We start from the raw sequence: 21,662 nt of genomic DNA, 5'->3' as shown, positions 1-21,662 counted from the left end.
GATACACAAATTAAAGACATTTCTGAGAAGAATGAGAGAATTTTGTACTTTTCGTGGTCTTTGTAATTGGTCATGATTGTAGTCTTCTTTACATTGGCACCATTTTGCTTTGATTAATTTTAATCTTCAGTTGGTTGATGGAATCATTTTTGTACATTTCTCTTTGTTAAAATGTTCTCTTTAGTTATACTAAAAAATTGTTGCCAACATTTCTTTGGGAAATTATACACATCTGTTTGATTTCAGTTGATGATGCCGTATGATGAATCTGCAATTGAGACCATTTAAAAAAGGCAAACATTTATTTGTGCAAATGAGGGTATTTATGTCCTAATGCATTATATTTATTCTTTTTTAGATAAAGTAACTCTTAGAATATTGCTGTTGCCCTTAGTTACTTTATCATTCTCTAAATTTCACCAAATATCCATGTATATAACTGATTTATTCACATTCATCTTAATATATGGTAATGAATGCCTTGACACAGCTACAGTGTGGGCAGACAGACTAAATAATGGAATTGGACAGAAACTATTACATAAAGAATCAAATGAACTGTGTAAACTGAAACATGAAGTGTAGCCATTACAATTCCCTGATGGTTATTTTGGCCTCAGTGATGTCCAGAATTCTACCTAGGGAATGTCCTTGGAGATGAAGGAGATAGATATGAAGAAAATACAATGGGATGGAGTCAAGATGGTGGAGTAGGAGGACGCGGAGTTTGTGTCTCCTCACAACTAGGGCACCTACCAGGCACTGGTGGGGGACCACGGACACCTAAGGAGATGGGAGGAACCCCTGAGCAACTGGGTAGGATGTGGGGGTGGGGAGGGAGCGTAGGGAGAGGTGGGGGCAGTTTGGGACCAGTGCCCCTGAGGGGTAGCTGAGGGAGGGGAGGTGCTCGTATGCCTGGAGTGGTCCACTCATGATGAGAGGAGCAATGGGGATGGGGGAGAGACCCTTGGGGGATTGGAGTGAACACAGCCAGCATTTCCCCTGCCCATTTGGGCTCTGGGGAGTCTGCTGAGGTCCCAGGCCTGATCCTCTGCCCTCTGAGGCCCTCTCCAGCTGTGTGGGTCCTGAGGGCATGGGAGGGAGGGAGAGGGAGAAGGGAGAGGAAAAGTGGAGGCCAAACGGGATTGGTGGCCCTGCGGGGGGAGGTAGCTGGGGGAGGGGAGGGGTTCCCACGCTCGGGAGGGTCCCACTATAGTGAGGGGATCAGCGGGGAGCCTGCTGAGGTCCAGAGCCTGATCCTCTACACTCCGAGGCACCCTGAGCCTAAGCCCCGCCCCCACACCCTCACCCAGGGCCTAACCTCCGAACTCCTCACTCTGAGGCCCCCCTCCGGCCCTGCTGCCTTTTCCAGCCCTGCAGGTCCTAAGCCTAGGCCCCGCCCCCACCTAAGCCCCGCCCCCACAGCCAAGACCTTTTCCAGCTTTTTTTTTTTTAGGTGTCGTTATGTTTTTTTTTCTTTCTCATGTTTATTTATTTTGGCTGCACTGGGCCTTAGTTGTGGCACACTGGATCTTCGTTGCAACATGTTAAGTTGTGGCATGCATGTGGAATGTAGTTCTCCGACCAGGAATCGAATCCCGGCCCCCTGCATTGGGAGCGTGGAGTCTTTTTTTTTTTTTTTTTTAACATCTTTATTGGAGTATAATTGCTTTACAATGGTATGTTAGTTTCAGCTTCACAACAAAATGAATCAGTTATATATATACATATGTTCCCATATCTCTTCCCGCTTGCGTCTCCCTCCCTCCCACCCTCCCTATCCCACCCCTCCAGGCGGTCACAAAGCACCGAGCTGATCTCCCTGTGCTATGCGGCTGCTTCCCACTAGCTATCTACCTTACGTTTGGTAGTGTATATATGTCCATGCCTCTTTATCGCTTTGTCACCGTTTACCCTTCCCCCTCCCCATAGCCTCAAGTCCATTCTCTAGTAAGTCTGTGTTTTTATTCCTGTTTCACCCCTAGGTTTTTCATGACATTTTCTTTTCTTAAATTCCATATATATGTGTTAGCATACGGTATTTGTCTCTCTCGTTCTGACTTACTTCACTCTGTATGACAGACTCTAGGTCTATCCACCTCATTACAAATAGCTCAATTTCGTCTCTTTTTATGGCTGAGTAATATTCCATTGTATATATGTGCCACATCTTCTTTATCCATTCATCCGATGATGGACACTTAGGTTGTTTCCATCTCTGGGCTATTGTAAATAGAGCTGCAATGAACATTTTGGTACATGACTCTTTTTGAATTATGGTTTTCTCAGGGTATATGCCCAGTAGTGGGATTGCTGGGTCATATGGTAGTTCTATTTGTAGCTTTTTAAGGAACCTCCATACTGTTCTCCACAGTGGCTGTATCAATTTACATTCCCACCAACAGTGTAAGAGGGTTCCCTTTTCTCCACACCCTCTCCAGCATTTATTGTTTCTAGATTTTTTGATGATGGCCATTCTGACTGGTGTGAGATGATATCTCATTGTAGTTTTGATTTGCATTTCTCTCATGATTAGTGATGTTGAGCATTCTTTCATGTGTTTGTTGGCACTCTGTATATCTTCTTTGGAGAAATGTCTATGTAGGTCTTCTGCCCATTTTTGGATTGGGTTGTTTGTTTTTTTGTTATTAAGCTGCATGAGCTGCTTATAAATTTTGGAGATCAATCCTTTGTCAGTTGCTTCATTTGCAAATATTTTCTCCCATTCTGAGGGTTGTCTTTTGGTCTTCTTTATGGTTTCCTTTGCTGTGTAAAAGCTTTGAAGTTTCATTAGGTCCCATTTGTTTACTCTTGTTTTTATTTCCATTTCTCTAGGAGGTGGGTCAAAAAGGACCTTGCTGTGATTTATGTCATAGAGTGTTCTGCCTATGTTTTCCTCTAAGAGTTTGATAGTTTCTGGCCTTACATTTAGGTCTTTAATCCATTTTGAGCTTATTTTTGTGTATGGTGTTAGGGAGTGATCTAATCTCATACTTTTACATGTAGCTGTCCAGTTTTCCCAGCACCACTTATTGAATAGGCTGTCCTTTCTCCACTGTACATTTCTGCCTCCTTTGTCAAAGATAAGGTGACCATATGTGCGTGGGTTTATCTCTGGGCTTTCTATCCTGTTCCATTGATCTATCTTTCTGTTTATGTGCCAGTACCATACCGTCTTGATAACTGTAGCTTTGTAGTATAGTCTGAAGTCTGGGAGCCTGATTCCTCCAGTTCCTTCTTTCGTTCTCAAGATTGCTTTGGCTATTCGGGGTCTTTTGTGTTTCCATACAAATTGCAAAATTTTTTGTTCTAGTTCTGTGAAAAATGCCAGTGGTAGTTTGATAGGGATTGCATTGAATCTATAGATTGCTTTCGGTAGTAGAGTCATTTTCACAATGTTGATTCTTCCAATCCAAGAACATGGTATATCTCTCCATCTATTTGTATCATCTTTAATTTCTTTCATCAGTGTCTTATAATTTTCTGCATACAGATCTTTTGTCTCCTTAGGTAGGTTTATTCCTAGATATTTTATTCTTTTTGTTGCAATGGTAAATGGGAGTGTTTTCTTGATTTCACTTTCAGATTTTTCATCATTAGTATATAGGAATGCCAGAGATTTCTGTGCATTAATTTTGTATCCTGCCACTTTACCAAATTCATTGATTAGCTCTAGTAGTTTTCTGGTAGCATCTTTAGGGTTCTCTATGTATAGGATCATGTCATCTGCAAACAGTGACAGCTTTACTTCTTCTTTTCCGATTTGGATTCCTTTTATTTCCTTTTCTTCTCTGATTGCTGTGGCTAAAACTTCCAAAACTATGTTGAATAAGAGTGGTGAGAGTGGGCAACCTTGTCTTGTTCCTGATCTTAGTGGAAATGCTTTCAGTTTTTCACCATTGAGGATGATGTTTGCTGTGGGCTTGTCATATATGGCCTTTATTATGTTGAGGAAAGTTCCCTCTATGCCTACTTTCTGCAGGGTTTTTATCATAAATGGGTGTTGAATTTTGTCAAAAGCTTTCTCTGCATCTATTGAGATGATCATATGGTTTTTCTCCTTCAGTTTGTTAATATGGTTTATCACATTGATAGATTTGCGTATATTGAAGAATCCTTGCATTCCTGGGATAAACCCCACTTGATCATGGTGTATGATCCGTTTAATGTGCTGTTGGATTCTGTTTGCTAGTATTTTGTTGAGGATTTTTGCATCTATGTTCATCAGTGATATTGGCCTGTAGTTTTCTTTCTTTGTGACATCCTTGTCTGGTTTTGGTATCAAGGTGATGGTGGCCTCGTAGAATGAGTTTGGGAGTGTTCCTCCCTCTGGTATATTTTGGAAGAGTTTGAGAAGGATAGGTGTTAGCTCTTCTCTAAATGTTTGATAGAATTCGCCTGTGAAGCCATCTGGTCCTGGGCTTTTCTTTGTTGGAAGATTTTTAATCACAGTTTCAATTTCAGTGCTTGTGATTGGTCTGTTCATATTTTCTATTTCTTCCTGATTCAGTCTTGGCAGGTTGTGCATTTCTAAGAATTTGTCCATTTCTTCCAGATTGTCCATTTTATTGGCATAGAGTTGCTTGTAGTAATCTCTCATGATCTCTTTTATTTCTGCAGTGTCAGTTGTTACCTCTCCTTTTTCATTTCTAATTCTATTGATTTGAGTCTTCTCCCTTTTTTTCTTGATGAGTCTGGCTAGTGGTTTATCTATTTTGTTTATCTTCTCAAAGAACCAGCTTTTAGTTTTATTGATCTTTGCTATTGTTTCCTTCATTTCTTTTTCATTTATTTCTGATCTGATTTTTATGATTTCTTTCCTTCTGCTAGCTTTGGGGTTTTTTTGTTCTTCTTTCTCTAATTGCTTGAGGTGCAAGGTTAGGTTGTTTATTTGAGATGTTTCCTGCTTCTTAAGGTGGGCTTGTATTGCTATAAACTTCCCCCTTAGAACTGCTTTTGCTGCATCCCACAGGTTTTGGGTCATTGTGTCTCCATTGTCATTTGTCTCTAGGTATTTTTTGATTTCCTCTTTGATTTCTTCAGTGATCACTTCATTATTAAGTAGTGTATTGTTTAGCCTCCATGTGTTTGTATTTTTTACAGATCTTTTACTGTAATTGATATCTAGTCTCATGGCGTTGTGGTCAGAAAAGATACTTGATACAATTTCAATTTTCTTAAATTTACCAAGGCTTGATTTGTGACCCAAGATATGATCTATCCTGGAGAATGTTCCATGAGCACTTGAGAAACATGTGTATTCTGTTGTTTTTGGATGGAATGTCCTATAAATATCAATTAACTCCATCTCGTTTAATGTATCATTTAAAGCTTGTGTTTCCTTATTTATTTTCATTTTGGATGATCTGTCCATTGGTGAAAGTGGGGTGTTAAAGTCCCCTACTATGAATGTGTTACTGTCGATTTCCCCTTTTATGGTTGTCAGTATTTGCCTTATGTATTGAGGTGCACCTATGTTGGGTGCATAAATATTTACAATTGTTATATCTTCTGCTTGGATCGATCCCTTGATCATTATGTAGTGTCCTTCTTTGTCTCTTCTAATAGTCTTTGTTTTAAAGTCTATTTTGTCTGATATGAGAATTGCTACTCCAGCTTTCTTTTGGTTTCCATTTGCATGAAATACCTTTTTCCATCCCCTTACTTTCAGTCTGTATGTGTCTCTAGGTCTGAAGTGGGTCTCTTGTAGACAGCAAATATATGGGTCTTGTTTTTGTATCCATTCAGCCAATCTGTGTCTTTTGGTGGGAGCATTTAGTCCATTTACATTTAAGGTAATTATCGATATGTGTGTTCCTATTCCCATTTTCTTAATTGTTTTGGGTTCGTTATTGTAGGTCCTTTCCTTCTTTTGTGTTTCTTGCCTAGAGAAGTTCCTTTAGCAGTTGTTGTAGAGCTGGTTTGGTGGTGCTGAACTCTCTCAACTTTTGCTTGTCTGTAAAGGTTTTAATTTCTCCATCAAATCTGAATGAGATCCTTGCTGGGTAGAGTAATCTTGGTTGCAGGTTTTTCTCCTTCAACACTTTCAATATGTCCTGCCACTCCCTTCTGGCTTGCAGAGTTTCTGCTGAAAGATCAGCTGTTAACCTTATGGGGATTCCCTTGTGTGTTATTTGTTGTTTTTCCCTTGCTGCTTTTAATATGTTTTCTTTGTACTTAATTTTTGACAGTTTGATTAATATGTGTCTTGGCGTATTTCTCCTTGGATTTATCCTGTATGGGACTCTCTGTGCTTCCTGGACTTGATTAACTATTTCCTTTCCCATATTAGGGAAGTTTTCAACTATAATCTCTTCAAATATTTTCTCAGTCCCTTTCTTTTTCTCTTCTTCTTCTGGAACCCCTATAATTCGAATGTTGGTGCGTTTAATGTTGTCCCAGAGGTCTCTGAGACTGTCCTCAGTTCTTTTCATTCTTTTTTCTTTAGTCTGCTCTGCAGTAGTCATTTCCACTATTTTATCTTCCAGGTCACTTATCCGTTCTTCTGCCTCAGTTATTCTGCTATTGATCCCATCTAGAGTACTTTTAATTTCATTTATTGTGTTGTTCATCGTTGCTTGTTTCATCTTTAGTTCTTCTAGGTCCTTGTTAACTGATTCTTGCAATTTGTCCATTCTATTGTCCATTCTATCTCCAAGATTTCGGATCAACCTTACTATCATTATTCTGAATTCTTTTTCAGGTAGACTGCCTATTTCCTCTTCATTTGTTAGGTCTGGTGGGTTTTTATATTGCTCCTTCATCTGCTGTGTGTTTTTCTGTCTTTTCATTTTGCTTATCTTACTGTGTTTGGGGTCTCCTTTTTTTTTTTTTGCAGGCTGAAGGTTCGTAGTTCCTGTTGTTTTTTGTGTCTGTCCCCAGTGGCTAAGGTTGGTTCAGTGGGTTGTGTAGGCTTCCTGGTGGAGGGTACTAGTGCCTGTGTTCTGGTGTATGAGGCTGGATCTTGTCTTTCTGGTGGGCAGGTCCACGTCTGGTAGTGTGTTTTGGGGTGTCTGTAGACATTATGATTTTGGGCAGCCTCTCTGCTAATGGGTGGGGTTGTGTTCCTGTCTTGCTAGTTGTTTGGCATAGGATGTCCAGCACTGTAGCTTGCTGGTCGTTGAGTGAAGCTGGGTGCTGGCGTTGAGATGGAGATCTCTTGGAGATTTTTGCTGTTTGATATTATGTGCAGCTGGGAGGCCTCTTGTGGACCAGTGTCCTGAAGTTGGCTCTCCCACCTCAGAGGCACAGCACTGAGTCCTGGCTGCAGCACCAAGAGCCTTTCATCCACAGGGCTCCTTAATTTGGGATGATTCGTTGTCTATTCAGGTATTCCACAGATGCAGGGTATATCAAGTTGATTGTAGAGCTTTAATCCGCTGCTTCTGAGGCTGCTGGGAGAGATTTCCCTTTCTCTTCTTTGTTCTCACAGTTCCCAGGGGCTCAGCTTTGGATTTGGCCCCGCCTGTGCGTGTAGGTCGCCGGAGGGCGTCTGTTCTTTGCTCAGACAGGACGGGGTTAAAGGAGCCACTGATTCGGAGGCTCTGGCTCACCCAGGCCGGGGGGGTAGGGAGGGTCACGGAGTGCGGGGCGGGCCTGCAGCGGCAGAGGCCGGCGTGATGCTGCAGCCTGAGGCGCGCCGTGCGCTCTCCCGGGGGAGCCGTCCCTGGATCCCGGGACCCTGGCAGTGGCGGGCTGCACAGGCTCCCCGGAAGGGCGTGTGGCTAGTGACCTGTGTTCGCACACAGGCCTCCTGGCGGCGGCAGCAGCGGCCTTAGCGTCCCATGTCCGTCTCTGGGCTCCGCACTCTTAGCCACGGCTCGCGCCCGTCCCTGGAGCTCTCTCAAGCAGCATTCTTAATCCCCTCTCCCCGTGCACCAGGAAACAAAGAGGGACGTAAAAGTCTCTTGCCTCTTCGGCAGGTCCAGACCCCTCCCCGGACTCTCTCCCGGCCAGCCGCGGCGCACCAATGCCCTGCAGGCTGTGTTCACGCCGCCAACCCCAGTCCTCTCCAGGCGCTCCGACAAAAGCCGGAGCCTCAGCTCCCAGTCCCGCCCGCCCCGGCGGGCGAGCAGACAAGCCTCTCGGCTGGTGAGTGCTGGTCGGCCCGATCCTCTGCGCTGGAATCTGTCCGCTTTGCCCTCCGCACCCCTGTTGCTGTGCTCTCCTCCGCGGCTCCCAAGCTCCCCCACTCCGCCTCCCGAAGTCTCCACCCGCGAAGGGGCTTCCTAGTGTGTGGACACTTTTCCTCCTTCACAGCTCTCTTCCGCTGGTGCAGGACCCGTCCCTATCCTTTTGTCTCTGTTTAGTTTTTTCTTTTGCCCTAACCAGGTACGTGGGGGGTTCCTTGCCTTTTGGGAGGTCTGAGGTCTTCTGCCAGCGTTCAGTAGGTGCTCCGTAGGAGTTGTTCCACGCGTAGATGTATTTCTGGTGTATCTGTGGAGAGGAAGGTGATCTCCGCGTCTTACTCTTCCGCCATCTTCCCGCACAGCCGGGAGCGTGGAGTCTTAACCACTGGGCCACCAGCGAAGTCCCTATGGTTCTGTTTTACCTTGTTGTTGCATGTATATCTTTATTTTTTCTAAAAATTTTTTATTTTTCTAATTTTACTTTATTTTTTATTCTTTGTTATTGTACTGCTCCTTTTTTTTTTTTTTGCTGCACCATGTGGCTTGCAGGATCTTGATTTCCAGGCCTGGTGGGGCAGGTCTGAGCTCTTGTGGTGAGAGAGCTCTGTCCAAACTGCTGGACTAACAGAGAACCTCAGATACCAGGGAATATTAATTGGAGTGAGGTCTCTCAGAAGTCCTCATCTCGGCACCAAGACCCGCTCTACCCAACTGCCTGCAAACTCCAGTTCTGGATGCCTCAGGCCAAACGACCAGTAAGACATGAACATAGCACCACCCATCAAAAAAAATGACATGACAAACAAATATGTTACAGACAAAGGAGCAAGGTAAAAACCTACAAGACCAAATAAATGAAGAGGAAATAGGTAAACTACCTGAAAAAGAATTCAGAGTAATGATAGTAAAGATGATCCAAAATCTAGGAAATAGGTTAGAGGCACAGATTGAGAAAATATAAGAAATGTTTAACAAAGACCTAGAAGAACTAAAGAACAAACAAACAATGATGAACAACACAATATCTGAAATGAAAAATACATTAGAAGGAATCAATAGCAGAATTACTGAGGCAGAAGAACAAATAAGTGAGCTGGAAGATAGGATGGTGGAAATAACTGCTGAGGAGCAGAATAAAGAAAAAAGAATGGAAAAAATTGAGGACAGTCTCAGAGACCTCTGGGACAACATTAAACACACCAACATTCAAATTATAGGGGTTGCAGAAGAAGAAGAGAAAGAGTCTTAGAAAATATTTGAAGAGGTTATAATCGAAAACTTTCCTAACATGGGAAAGGAAATAGCCACGCAAGTCCAGGAAGTGCAGAGAGTCCCATACAGGATAAACCCTAGGAGAAACACACCCAGACACGTATTAATCAAACTAACAAAAATTAAATTCAAAGAAGAATATTAAAAGCAGCAAGGGAAAAGCAACAAATAACAAACAAGGGAATCCCCTTAAGGTTATCAGCTGATTTTTCAGTAGAAACTCTGCAGCCCAGAAGGGAGTGGCATGATGTATTTAAAGTGATGAAAGGGGAAAACCTACAACCAAGATTACCCAGCAAAGATCTCACTCAGATTCCATGGAGAAATTAAAAGCTTTAGAGAGAAGCAAAAGCTAAGAGAATTCAGCACCACCAAACCAGCTTTACAACAAATGCTAAAGGACCTTCTCTAGGTAGGAAACACAGAGAAGAAAAAGACCCACAAAAACAAACCCAAAACGATTAAGAAAATGGTAATTGGAACAGACATATCAATAATTACCTTGAATGTAAATGGATTAAATGCTCCAACCAAGACAGACTGGCTGAATGGATACAAAAACAAGACCCATATATATGCTGTCTGTAAGAGACCCACTTCAGACCTAGGGACACATACAGACTGAAAGTGAGGGGATGGAAAAAGATATTCTATGCAGATGGAAAACACAGGAAAGCTGGAGTAACAATACTTATATCAAATAAAATAGACTTTAAAATAAAGACTATTATAAGAGATAAGGAAGGACACTATATAATGATCAAGGGATCAATCCAAGGAGAAAACATAACAATTATAAATATTTATACACCCAACATAGGAGCACCTCAATACAAAAGGCAAATGCTAGTAGCCTTTAAAGGGAAAATCGACAGTAACACAATAATAGTGGGGGCCTTTAACACCCCACTTACCCCAAAAGACAGATCATCCAGACAGAAAATAAATAAGGAAACACAAGCTTTAAATGACACAATAGACCAGATAGATTTAAATATTTATAGGACATTCCACCCGAAAGCGACAGAATACACTTTCTTCTCAAGTGCACACGGAACATTCTCCAGGATAGATCATATCTTGGGTCACAAATCAAGCCTTGGTAAATTTAAGAAAATTGAAATCGTATCAAGTATCTTTTCCAACCACAATACTATGAGACTAGATATCAATTACAGGAAAAAGTCTGTAAAAAATACAAGCAAATGGAGGCTAAACAATATGCTACTAAATAACCAGAGATCACTGAGGAAATCAAAGAGGAAATCAGAAAATACCTAGAAACAAATGACAATGAAAACACGACAACCCAAAACCTATGGGTTGTAGCAATAGCAGTTCTAAGAGGGAAGTTTATAGCGATACAATCTTACCTCAAGAAACAAGAAACATCTCAAATAATCAACCTAACCTTACACCTAAAGCAATTAGAGAAAGAAGAACAAAAATACCCCAAAATTAGCAGAAGGAAAGAAATCATAAGATCAGATCAGAAATAAATTAAAGAGAAATGAAGGAAATGATAGCAAAGATCAATAAAACTAAAAGTTGGTTCTTTGAGAAGATAAACAAAATGATAAGCCATTAGCCAGACTCATCAAGAAAATAAGGGTGAAGACTCAAATCAATAGAATTAGAAATGAAAAAGGAGAAGTATCAACTGACCCTGCAGAAATACAAAGGATCATGAGAGATTATTAAAAGCAACTATATGCAAATAAAATGGACAACCTGGAATAAATGGACGAATTCTTAGAAAAGCACAGCCTTCTGAGACTGAACCAGGAAGAAATAGAAAATATAAACAGACCAATCACAAGCACTGAAATTGAGACTGGGATTAAAAATCTTCCAACAAAAGCCCAGGACCAGATGGCTTCACAGGCGAATTCTGTCAAACATTTAGAGAAGAGCTAACACCTATATCCTTCTCAAACTCTTCCAAAATATACCAGAGGGAGGAACACTCCCAAACTCATTCTACAAGGCCACCACCGTCACCCTGATACCAAAACCAGACAAAGATGTCACAAAGAAAGTAAACTACAGGCCAATATCACTGATGAACGTAGATGCAAAAATCCTCAATAAAATACTAGCCAACAGAATCCAACAGCACATTAAAAGGATCATACACCATGATGAAGCGGGGTTTATCCCAGGAATGCAAGGATTCTTCAATATATGCGAATCAATCAATGTGATACACGATATTTACAAATTGAACAAAAAATACCATATGATCATCTCAATAGATGCAGAAAAAGTTTTCAACAAAATTCAACACCCATTTATGATAAAAACCCTCCAGAAAGTAGGCTTATTGGGAACTTACCTCAACATAATAAAGGCCATATATAACAAACCCACAGCCAAGATCGTTTTCAGTGGTGAAAAACTGTGTAACCATTTAGTCTAAGATCTGGAACAAGACAAGGTTGCCTACTCTCACCACTGTTATTCAACGTAGTTTTGAAAGTTTTAGCCACAGCAGTCTGAGAAGAAAAGGAAATAAAAGGAATCCAAATTGGGAAAGAAGACATAAAGCTGTCTGTTTGCAGATGACATGATACCATACATACAGAATCCTAAGGATGCTACCAGAAAGCTACTAGAGCTAATCAATGAATTTGGTAAAGTAGCCGGATACAAAATTAATGCTCAGAAACCTCTTGCATTCCTATACACTAATGATGAAAAATCTGAAAGACAAATTAAGGAAACACTCCTATTTACCATTGCAAGAAAAAGAATAAAATACCTAGGAATAGGGCTTCCCTGGTGGCGCAGTGGTTGAGAGTCCGCCTGCCAATGCAGGGGATGCAGGTTTGTGCCCTGGTCCGGGAAGATCCCACATGCTGCAGAGCAGCTGGACCCGTGAGCCGTGGCCGCTGAGCCTGCGCGTCCGGAGCCTGTGCTCTGCAATGGGAGAGGCCACAACAGTGAGAGGCCTGCATACCGCAAAAAAAAAAAAAAAAAACAACCCTAGGAATAAACCTACCTCAGGAGACAAAAGTCCTGTATGCAGAAAAGTATAACACAATGATGAATGAAATTAAAGATGATAGAAACAGATGGAGAGATATACCATGTTCTTGGATTGGAAGAATCAACATTGTGAAAATGACTATACTACCCAAAGCAATCTACAGATTCAGTGCAATCCCTATCAAACTACCAATGGCATTTTTCACAGAACTAGAACAAAAAATGTCACAATTTGTATGGAAGCACAAAAGACCCCGTATAGCCAAAGCAATCTTGAGAAAGAAAAACGGAGCTGGAGGAATCAGGCTCCCTGACTTCAGACTATACACCAAGCCACAGTAATCAAGACAGTATGGTACTAGCACAAAAACAGAAATATAGATCAATGGAACAGGATAGAAAGCCCAGAGATAAACCCACACACATATGGTCACCTTATTTTTGATAAAGGAGGCAAGAATATACAATGGAGAAAAGACAGCCTTTTCAATAAGTGGTGCTGGGAAAACTGGACAGCGACATGTAAAAGAATGAAGTTGGGGCTTCCCTGGTGGCGCAGTGGTTGAGAGTCCGCCTGCCGATGCAGGGGACACAGGTTCATGCCCCGGTCCGGGAAGATCCCACATGCCACGGAGCGGCTGTGCCCGTGAGCCATGGCCGCTGAGCCTGTGCCTCCGGAGCCTGCGCTCCATAACGGGAGAGGCCACAACAGTGAGAGGCCCGCGTAACGCAAAAAAAAAAAAAAAAAGAAAAAAAAGAATGAAATTGGAACACTCCTTAACACCATACACAAAAAGAAACTCAAAATGGAGTAAAGACGTAAATGTAAGGTCAGACACTGTTAAACTCTTAGTAGAAATCATAGGCAGAACACTCTATGACATAAAACACAGCAAGATCCTTTTTGATCCACCTCCTAGAGACATGGAAATAAAAACAAATGTAAACAAATGGGACCTAATGAAACTTAAAAGCTTTTGCACAGCAAAGGAAACCATAAACAAGACTAAAAGACAACCCTCAGGATGGGAGAAAATATTTGCAAATGAAGCAATTGACAAAGGATTAATCTCCAAAATTTACAAGCAGCTCAATATCAATAAAGCAGACAACCCAATCCAAAAGTGGGCAGAAGACCTAAATAGACATTTCTCCAAAGAAGGTGTACAGATTGCCAACAAACACATGAAAGGATGCTCAACATCAGTAATCATTAGAGAAATGCAGATCAAAACTACAATGAGGTATCATCTCACACTGGTCAGAATGGCCATCATCAATAAATCTAGAAACAAATGCTGGAGAGGGTGTGGAGAAAAGGGAGCCCTCTTGCAGTGTTGGTGGGAATGTAAATTGATACAGCCACTATGGAGAACAGTATGGAGTTTCCTTAAAAAACTAAAAACAGAGCTACCATATGACCCAGCAACCCCACTACTCGGCATATACCCTGAGAAAACCGTAATTCAAAAAGAGTCATGTACCACTTGACTGTTCATTTCAGCTCTGTTTACAATAGCCAGGACATGGAAGCAACCTAAGTGTCCATTGATACTTAGAAGATGTGGCACATATACGTGATGGAATATTAGCCATAAAAAGAAACAAAATTGAGTTATTTGTAGTGAGGTGGGTGGACCTAGAGTCTGTCATACAGACTGAAATAAGTCAGAAAGAGAAAAACAAAAACTGTATGCTAACACATATATATGGAATGTAAAAAAAAAAAAAAAACGGTTCTGAAGAAACTAGGTGCAGGACAGGAAGACACAGATGTAGAGAATTGACTTGAGGACACAGGGAGGGGGAAGGGCAAGCTGGGAAGAAGTGAGAGAGTGCCATGGACCTATATGTACTGCCAAATGTAAAATAGATAGCTAGTCGGAAGCAGCCGCATAGCACAGGGAGATCAGGTAGGTGCTTTGTGACCACCTAGAGGGGTGGGATATGGAGGGTGGGAAGGAGACGGAAGAGGGAGGAGATATGGGGATTTATATATATGTATAGCTGATTCACTTTGTTATAAAGCAGAAACTAACACGTATTTGTGAAGCAATTATACTCCAAAAAAGATGTTTAAAAAAAAAAAAAAAAGACTGGAGTGAGGGGAAGACTGGGGAAGCTCCAAGGGGAATGATATGACAGCAGAGAATACCAGGGTGTTTGCCATGCACCATGGCAGGCATACTTAGTGTATTTTATTCCTTATATAATTGAAAAGAGTATGACTAGGGGAATGAGAGCAGATATATTCTTGAATTCTGGCTGAGGGTGACAAATTGAAGTTAAAAACCAATTTAAAGAGGTAATATATTTATAGAATTTGTCAACGTACCTTTGGGAATATAAATAAATATTTCACATGCTCGTATCGTATTACCGTAAGTTCCTTAAGCAAAAAGACTAAGGTAATTTTTGTACTCCCAACATTTCTTTCTTTATGAAATTGCACATAATAATTGCTCAATAAATGGTGAATTAAATAAAATAGGTAACTTTGATCTCAGAAAGTGTACAGTCTCTTTGCAGAGACTGAATATAATCATCTGGAAAGTTAAATAAGAGTACATGGTTGGGGCTTCCCTGGTGGCACAGTGGTTGAGAGTCCGCCTGCTGATGCAGGGGACGTGGGTTCGTGCCCCGGTCCTGGAAGATCCCACATGCCATGGAGCGGCTGTGTCCGTGAGCCATGGCCGCTGAGCCTGCAGGTCCGGAGCCTGTGCTCCGCAATGGGAGAGGCCCACATACCGCAAAAAAAAAAAAAAAAAAAAAAAGAGTACATGGTTGTATGTATTAAGTGCACAGTAGACTGTAGAATTCTCTATATAAATTCAGAGAAATGCATTGTTATGAGGTGGTTAAAATTGATAGATAATCTTTGGATTATTTAAAGTTTAGCTAAAGTTCCAATTCCTGCTCTGTTATTAATTGGCCAGATGACCTTGCAGATTATTTAAACTCTTCTGTTGCTATATTTATTCTTCTGTAAAATGGGGCTATTGTTATATAGCCAATAGCCTATTGGGCTGTTGAGGTTTAAACAAGAGAGTGAATGTGCAGTGCTTTAGATAGTGATTGGCACATATAAGGCTTCTATAGATGGTAGAGAAATAAAGGTTTCTTGGAGTAGGTGAGACTGAAACCAGATCCTGAGGAATAGGTAGAGTTTCGACAATTGGGGAAGAAGGATATATATCATGAATTATAGGTCTGACATTTAAATTGCTTTGTGACCTTTGGCAAGTCTCTGAGATTCTCTGTGCCTGGTTTTCCTTCTTATAAAAAATGGGTTTTTGTAGTTATAGTGCTTGATGTATGCATAGCTGGTGCTCTTATCATAGTTGCTCTTATCATAGATGTGGTTATTGTCACTGATGTCATCATCATTGTCATCATTGTTGTCATCATAATCATCAGGGTAGGAGACAGACAAGACTTTGGCTGTCTTGGAGCTGATGTGTCAGGGAATGGAGGGAATGGAGGGAACCAAGATTTATAATTGGGGAAGGGTCTTATTGCAAAATCTCTCTTCAAATGAAAGAACTATTAGAAAAATAGAAAACTTTGATTATGATTACAGGGATTTAAGCTGCCTACTGTGTCCAGGATGTGGGCTTTCTATAGAATAAATTTTATTTCACATCAATTTTTTGAAACAAACTAATGATACCAGGTTGTACTTTTGCAATGGCTGTTTTCTTACCTTTTTTTGTTATGTTTGTTTGTTTTTTACCTTTTGAGTAAAGCTCTTTTGAGAAGGATCCAAATTTTGTGTTTTTACCATACTGAAACCTATTATAAGATACATAGTTAAAATGACTATGCAGCTTGCTGTTGTGACCACATACATTTGGAATGAGCTTTGAAGATGTTAAGTTGTTGATGCAGAAAATCACGATAAGGCAGTAGAATTATTTTTATTAAGCCAGTAGAAATTATATCTATATTCCAAAAAAGAAATCTTTGTCCTTTTGGTATTCATGTCAGAGTTAGTGATAATTCATATAGTTTCAGCTACTAGTTTTTTGTTAATAAGCCTTTTCCTTAATTATTTTTTCTCTTTAGAACGATATCGCATCCAGAGTGAACAATTTGAGGATCTTTGGCTCATAACAAATGAGCTTATTATCCGCCTTCAGGAATATTTTGAAAAACAGGGAATCAAAGATTTCGCATGTTCTTTTTCTGGATCTATGCCCCTTCAAGAATATTTCGAGTTGATTGATCATCATTTTGAGGTGTGTATGATCATAACCCGTATCATCTGTAATTTTTCAATATATGAAAGAAAGATGCTACAGAGGTAAGGATTCTAGTATACATGCTATTAGGCAGTGTACATCAAGTTGTTATTCTTATGTGGATGGTGGGGTTGTGAATCTGTTTCTGCCCTCTTGCCCAGTTTGTGATCAATTGCACACTTTTACAGAGTGGCTGCCTGGAGCTGTGGTCTGGCCTCAGAGCAGAGCTGGTTTAATTCTGCCACATGGGGATTTAACCTTTGACCCCAATAACCCAGTGTTAAAACTATTTGAGTTTATTGGCAGCCAATTGGCTAACTAATTCTAGCAGGCCATAAATGAGGTGTGATTATAAAGTAAAGTGATTTTTCCTTTTCATTTTTAACAAGCACACCAGAACTTCTGCATCTGAATGAGGGTTAATCACGTAAAATATTCTCCAGTATCTGGCACAATGGGTGCTTAGTAAATGCTGAATGATTAAATGTCTAAATTAATGAGATCTGACAGTGACTTTGTTGCCTGGATATATTTGCATTTCTTCTTTGGAAGTACCTTCAGAGCCTGTGTTAGATTCTCTTGAGTATCTTGAGGGTGTCAAATCTTCATCCTTTGAAGACTGATTTGATATTTGGAAATAGTCAGGAGTCATGTTTTGTGAAAAAAATTGGACAATGAAAGTCATTGTTTTAAGTCCCATGTGTTAAAAAAAAAATTCACCAGGCTCTTCTTATTTGCCTATAAGTAGACTCTGTAGGGAATTACAAAGAGGAATTTCAAAAAAATTTTGCACTTTGTTTAAGGAAACATTGGTTCCCTAGAGTGGCTACTTTTTAAGGAATCAATAGGTTTTTGCATTTCAATTTGTAAACTATGGTGTGTGTTGTGTGTGTGTGTGTGTGTGTGCACATGCGTGCGTGCGTGCGTGTGTGTGTGTGTTAGAGAGAGAGGATGAGAGAGAGAAAGAGGGAGTGAGAGAGAGAATACGTCATGTAAATTGTCAGTCACATGAGCATTCTACTTAATGTTCAATCCCTTGAACATTCTAAGAGCATTGACTTTAACCTACAAATAAAGACTTCTTTGAATACAGTGTGAACATAAAGGGAAAATTTCAGTGCATACCATCCCATGGCAGATAAGACGGCATTATCAAATAAATTGAATTTATTTGGGTCTTCCCTCATCTAAGCTGATAATATTGTATAGGACAGTATACTTTGACCAAATTGTGGCACCAAAATCAATAGTTTGGGAAATATGTTTAGGTACTCTAAGTATTGAGAACCTTTATAATTCTCTAGGATATATCTTAAGAAATTCCTGCTTCACTGTGCAAAACTGGGGTCCAGTGACTTATGGAAGAGAGTCCACAGAAAGACTATACTAATTACCTATTTGTAATATTTAAAATAAAAAAATATTAGATTCTAATTGACTATGTTTGACATACAGTCCGCCTCCCTCCTCCCCGCCTTATTTGCTAGCTAGTAAATCACTGGAGTTTCTACATCAGGGATATTTCCTTTCTGGGGAGGGACTTAGGGAATGTGGTGACCTATTAGGCACTTTTGTTACACAGTTAAAAAGGGCATGCTATACTTCCTTTGCTCGCTGGCGCCACTCTACTTTTTTTTTTTTTTTTTGCGGTACCCGGGCCTCTCACTGTTGTGGCCTCTCCCGTTGCGGAGCACAGGCTCCAGCGGCCATGACTCACGGGACCAGCCGCTCCGCGGCATGTGGGATCTTCCCGGACCCGGGCACGAACCCGCATCCCCTGCATCGGCAGGCGGACTCTCAACCACTGCGCCACCAGGGAAGCCATATATATATATATTTTTTAATATGACTTTAAACTTTGAATCAAGGTGGCTTTTGGAATCTATGTGTCCCTTTAGTGTAAGCTCCCTGAAAACAGGAATTTTTGTCTGTTTTATTCATTGTTGTAATTCCTGGAGTCTAGAACACTGCGTGGCACTAAAATCAATAAATATATGTTAAATGTTGAAATTCTGACATGTGAAAACATTTCAATCACTGCTCTTTTGTTACATGTTCAAAGGAATGATAACCTGGCTGATGTCTCAGTTTTGAGAATATTTAAAAAAATTTTTGTTTCATGAATTGAGGAAATAAAGTATTATAGCAGGAAATCATATAATTAAAAGGGTGAATTATTGATAACTCTAATATTCTTTTTTAAAAATTTAGTTGTTACGTCACTTAACTTTTGGTAATGAAAGTTTTTTTTTTTTCCTTCAAGAGAATATACTTTGATTTAGTTAGCTACTTAATGCTTCTGAAACTGGGGTTAAAAGAAGTTAATAAAATTCCAAGTTTTTTTTCCAATCATGTGTCTGTTCTCCATACATGCACTGAAAAGGTAAGGAAGTTTGGTTTGATATCAGAAATGTAAACTATAATATGTTTGATTTCTGAACATTTTGAATATGATATTTACTTCAGAACTAGTTATGACTGTTTTGTTAAGTTGAATTAGCAGTTCACATGATCTGGGTTCATGGAGTATTCCCTATGACTTTGACTAGCTTTCTTTATTTTAATTGTATTAAATTCAAAAGTTATGAGAGGAGTTATACTGAAAAGAGTCATTTCTGATTCTCATCCTCCCACTATTCAGTCTCCTCTTTGGAGGCAATTTTTGGTGTACAGTTTCTTGTTACCTTTCTAGAACTATTCTATGCAGTCACAACTATGTTACTATATAGATTAAAAAAAATACATGAATGATATTCTGTATTTCAGTTTTGCTTTATTTCATTCAATGCATCTTTGGCTAGCATTGCTTATCAGTACCTGGTGGTCCTGCAAAGTCCTCTTTATTTATTCAACCTGTTCCTCTATTGATGAGTATTTTGATTATTAACATTATCTTACTATAATAGCAACAGAAAAAATCCTATAATGAATATCCTTGTGTGTACATTACTTTTTGCAAGCTCACCCCTAGGATAAATTCCTGGAAGTGGGATTGCCAGGTCAAACGCTGTATGTTTGAGAGCTATTTGTATTAACTTTTCTTTGAATTTTGCCCACTTTTCTATTGGATTGTTGCTCTTCTTCTTACTCATTTGTTTGGGTTGTGGTCCTTTTTCATCAATTTGTAGATGCTTTCTAGATATTATAGGCATGTTTTTTTGTCTCTGTGGTTATTGCTATTATTTTTTACAGTTTGCTGTTTGTCTTATCACTTTACTTATAATGTTTTTCTCTACCTTTTTCCTTAACCACGTAGAATTAAAAAAAAATGTTTTTTAGTTAGTAATTTATCAGGGGTGTGTGTGTGTATGTGTGGCTTTTGACTTATAAAGATCTGTCTCATGCTAAGATTATTTTTAAAAATATAATTTTCTAATGCTTTGTTGTGTTTAAACTTTTGATTCCTCTGCAATTGATTTTGTTGTAAAGACTGGGGGAAAAATCCTTGTTCCTTTTTTCCCTTATGTATTTAATCAGTTGTCACAAACATTTATTGAATGATCTATCTTTATCCCAATGACAACTGGGCCATTTTTACTAAATTTCTATTTGACCTGTTTTACTGTATCATCTATGTATTCATGTATCAAATACCACAGTTTTAATTCTCTAAACTCTGTAACACACTTAAATTTCTTCTTTACTCTTTTCAAACTTTTATTGGCATTGCCAGTATCCTTACTTTAGACACGTTTTGTTGTGCACATTTAACCTGAATTAAAGAAATTCTTCATTGTAGTTGCGGATAAATGGTGAAAAATTAGAAGAACTCTTATCTGAAAGAGCTGTACAATTTCGGGCCATTCAACGCCGGCTATTAACAAGGTTCAAAGATAAAACACCTGGTCCTCTCCAACACCTGGACACCTTGCTAGATGGAACTTACAAGCAGGTTAGTATAATACAGTGATAGTTTTATACTACTGGATATAATTTTTTCCCTCACCCTAGAGTCATGTACCAGACTATCAAGATAAGGTATTTCTTTCCTATGTATTATGGAGCAGGAAATAGCACACAAGCTTTAGAGTCAGAATTTAAAGTCAAGCTCTGCTACTTTCTAATTATGTGACCTTGTGTAAATTAGATTAGATCCATCCATATTTTACTTCCCAGGGTTGTTGTGAGGATTTTCCATCTCTTATGTGAAGCACGCAGCTTAATGCCAGGCACATAGGATACGCTCGATAAATAGTACTATTATGATTAGTGTTATTATTGGACAATTCTTAGTACATCCCATAATTATCATCATAATTCTCAAATTGTCTTATAGAGCAATTAGATTACACTTCTAGTTTTATGTCAGTTGATGCTTTGAGATGGAATTCTTTTTTTTAAAATTTATTTTATTAAAGTGTAGTTGGTTTACAATGTGTAAATTTCTGCTGTACAGCAAAGTGATTCAGTTATACATATATATATTCTTTTTCATATTCTTTTCCATTATGGTTTATCACAGGATATTGAATATAGTTCCCTGTGCTATAGAGTAAGACCTTGTTGTTCATCCATTCTGTATATAATAGTTTGCATCTGCTAATCCCAAACTCCCAATCCATCCTGCACCATCCCCTTGGCAACCACAAGTCTGTTCTCTATGTCTGTGAGTCTCTTACACAGGTAAGTTCGTTTATGTCCTATTTTATATTCCACATATAAGTGATATCATATGGTATTTGTCTTTCTCTTTCTTACTACACTTAGTATGAGAATCTCTAGGTCCATCCATGTTGCTGTAATCACATTATTTCATTCTTTTTAATGGCTGAGTAGTATTCCATTGTATATATGTACCACATCTTCTTTATCTATTCATCTGTCATTGGACATTTAGGTTGTTTCCATGTCTTGGCTATTGTGAATAGTGCTATGAATAGTAAGGGTGCATGTACCTTTTTGAATTATAGTTTTGTCTGGATATATACCCAGGAGTGGGCTTGCTGGATCATATGGCACCTCTATTTTTAGTTTTTAAGGAACCTCCATACTGCTTTCCATAGTGGCCACACCAACTTACATTCCCACCAAC

At 39.5% G+C, this 21,662-nt stretch overlaps 1 protein-coding gene across 7 annotated transcripts in view; it reads left to right on the top strand.

Moving 5' to 3' along the window:
- BBS9 (Bardet-Biedl syndrome 9) overlaps window positions 1-21,662 on the top strand; it is a 445,438-nt gene that overhangs the window by 213,900 nt on the left and 209,876 nt on the right. For 5 of the 7 annotated variants that reach the window (XM_060305435.2, XM_060305434.2, XM_060305433.2 and 2 more), the window contains 3 exons: window positions 16,455-16,627; window positions 18,894-19,013; window positions 20,370-20,522. In XM_060305435.2, coding sequence (XP_060161418.1) covers window positions 16,455-16,627; window positions 18,894-19,013; window positions 20,370-20,522 — 446 coding nt within the window. The remainder of the gene's footprint in view (window positions 1-16,454; window positions 16,628-18,893; window positions 19,014-20,369; window positions 20,523-21,662) is intronic. The other 2 variants (XM_060305437.2, XM_060305436.1) reach the window with 1 other exon arrangement.

The sequence above is a fragment of the Globicephala melas genome, chromosome 9 (genome assembly GCF_963455315.2).
Source record: "Globicephala melas chromosome 9, mGloMel1.2, whole genome shotgun sequence".
In the NCBI taxonomy this organism is placed as follows: Eukaryota; Metazoa; Chordata; class Mammalia; order Artiodactyla; family Delphinidae; genus Globicephala; species Globicephala melas.
This window is presented reverse-complemented; position numbering and strand designations above follow the sequence as displayed.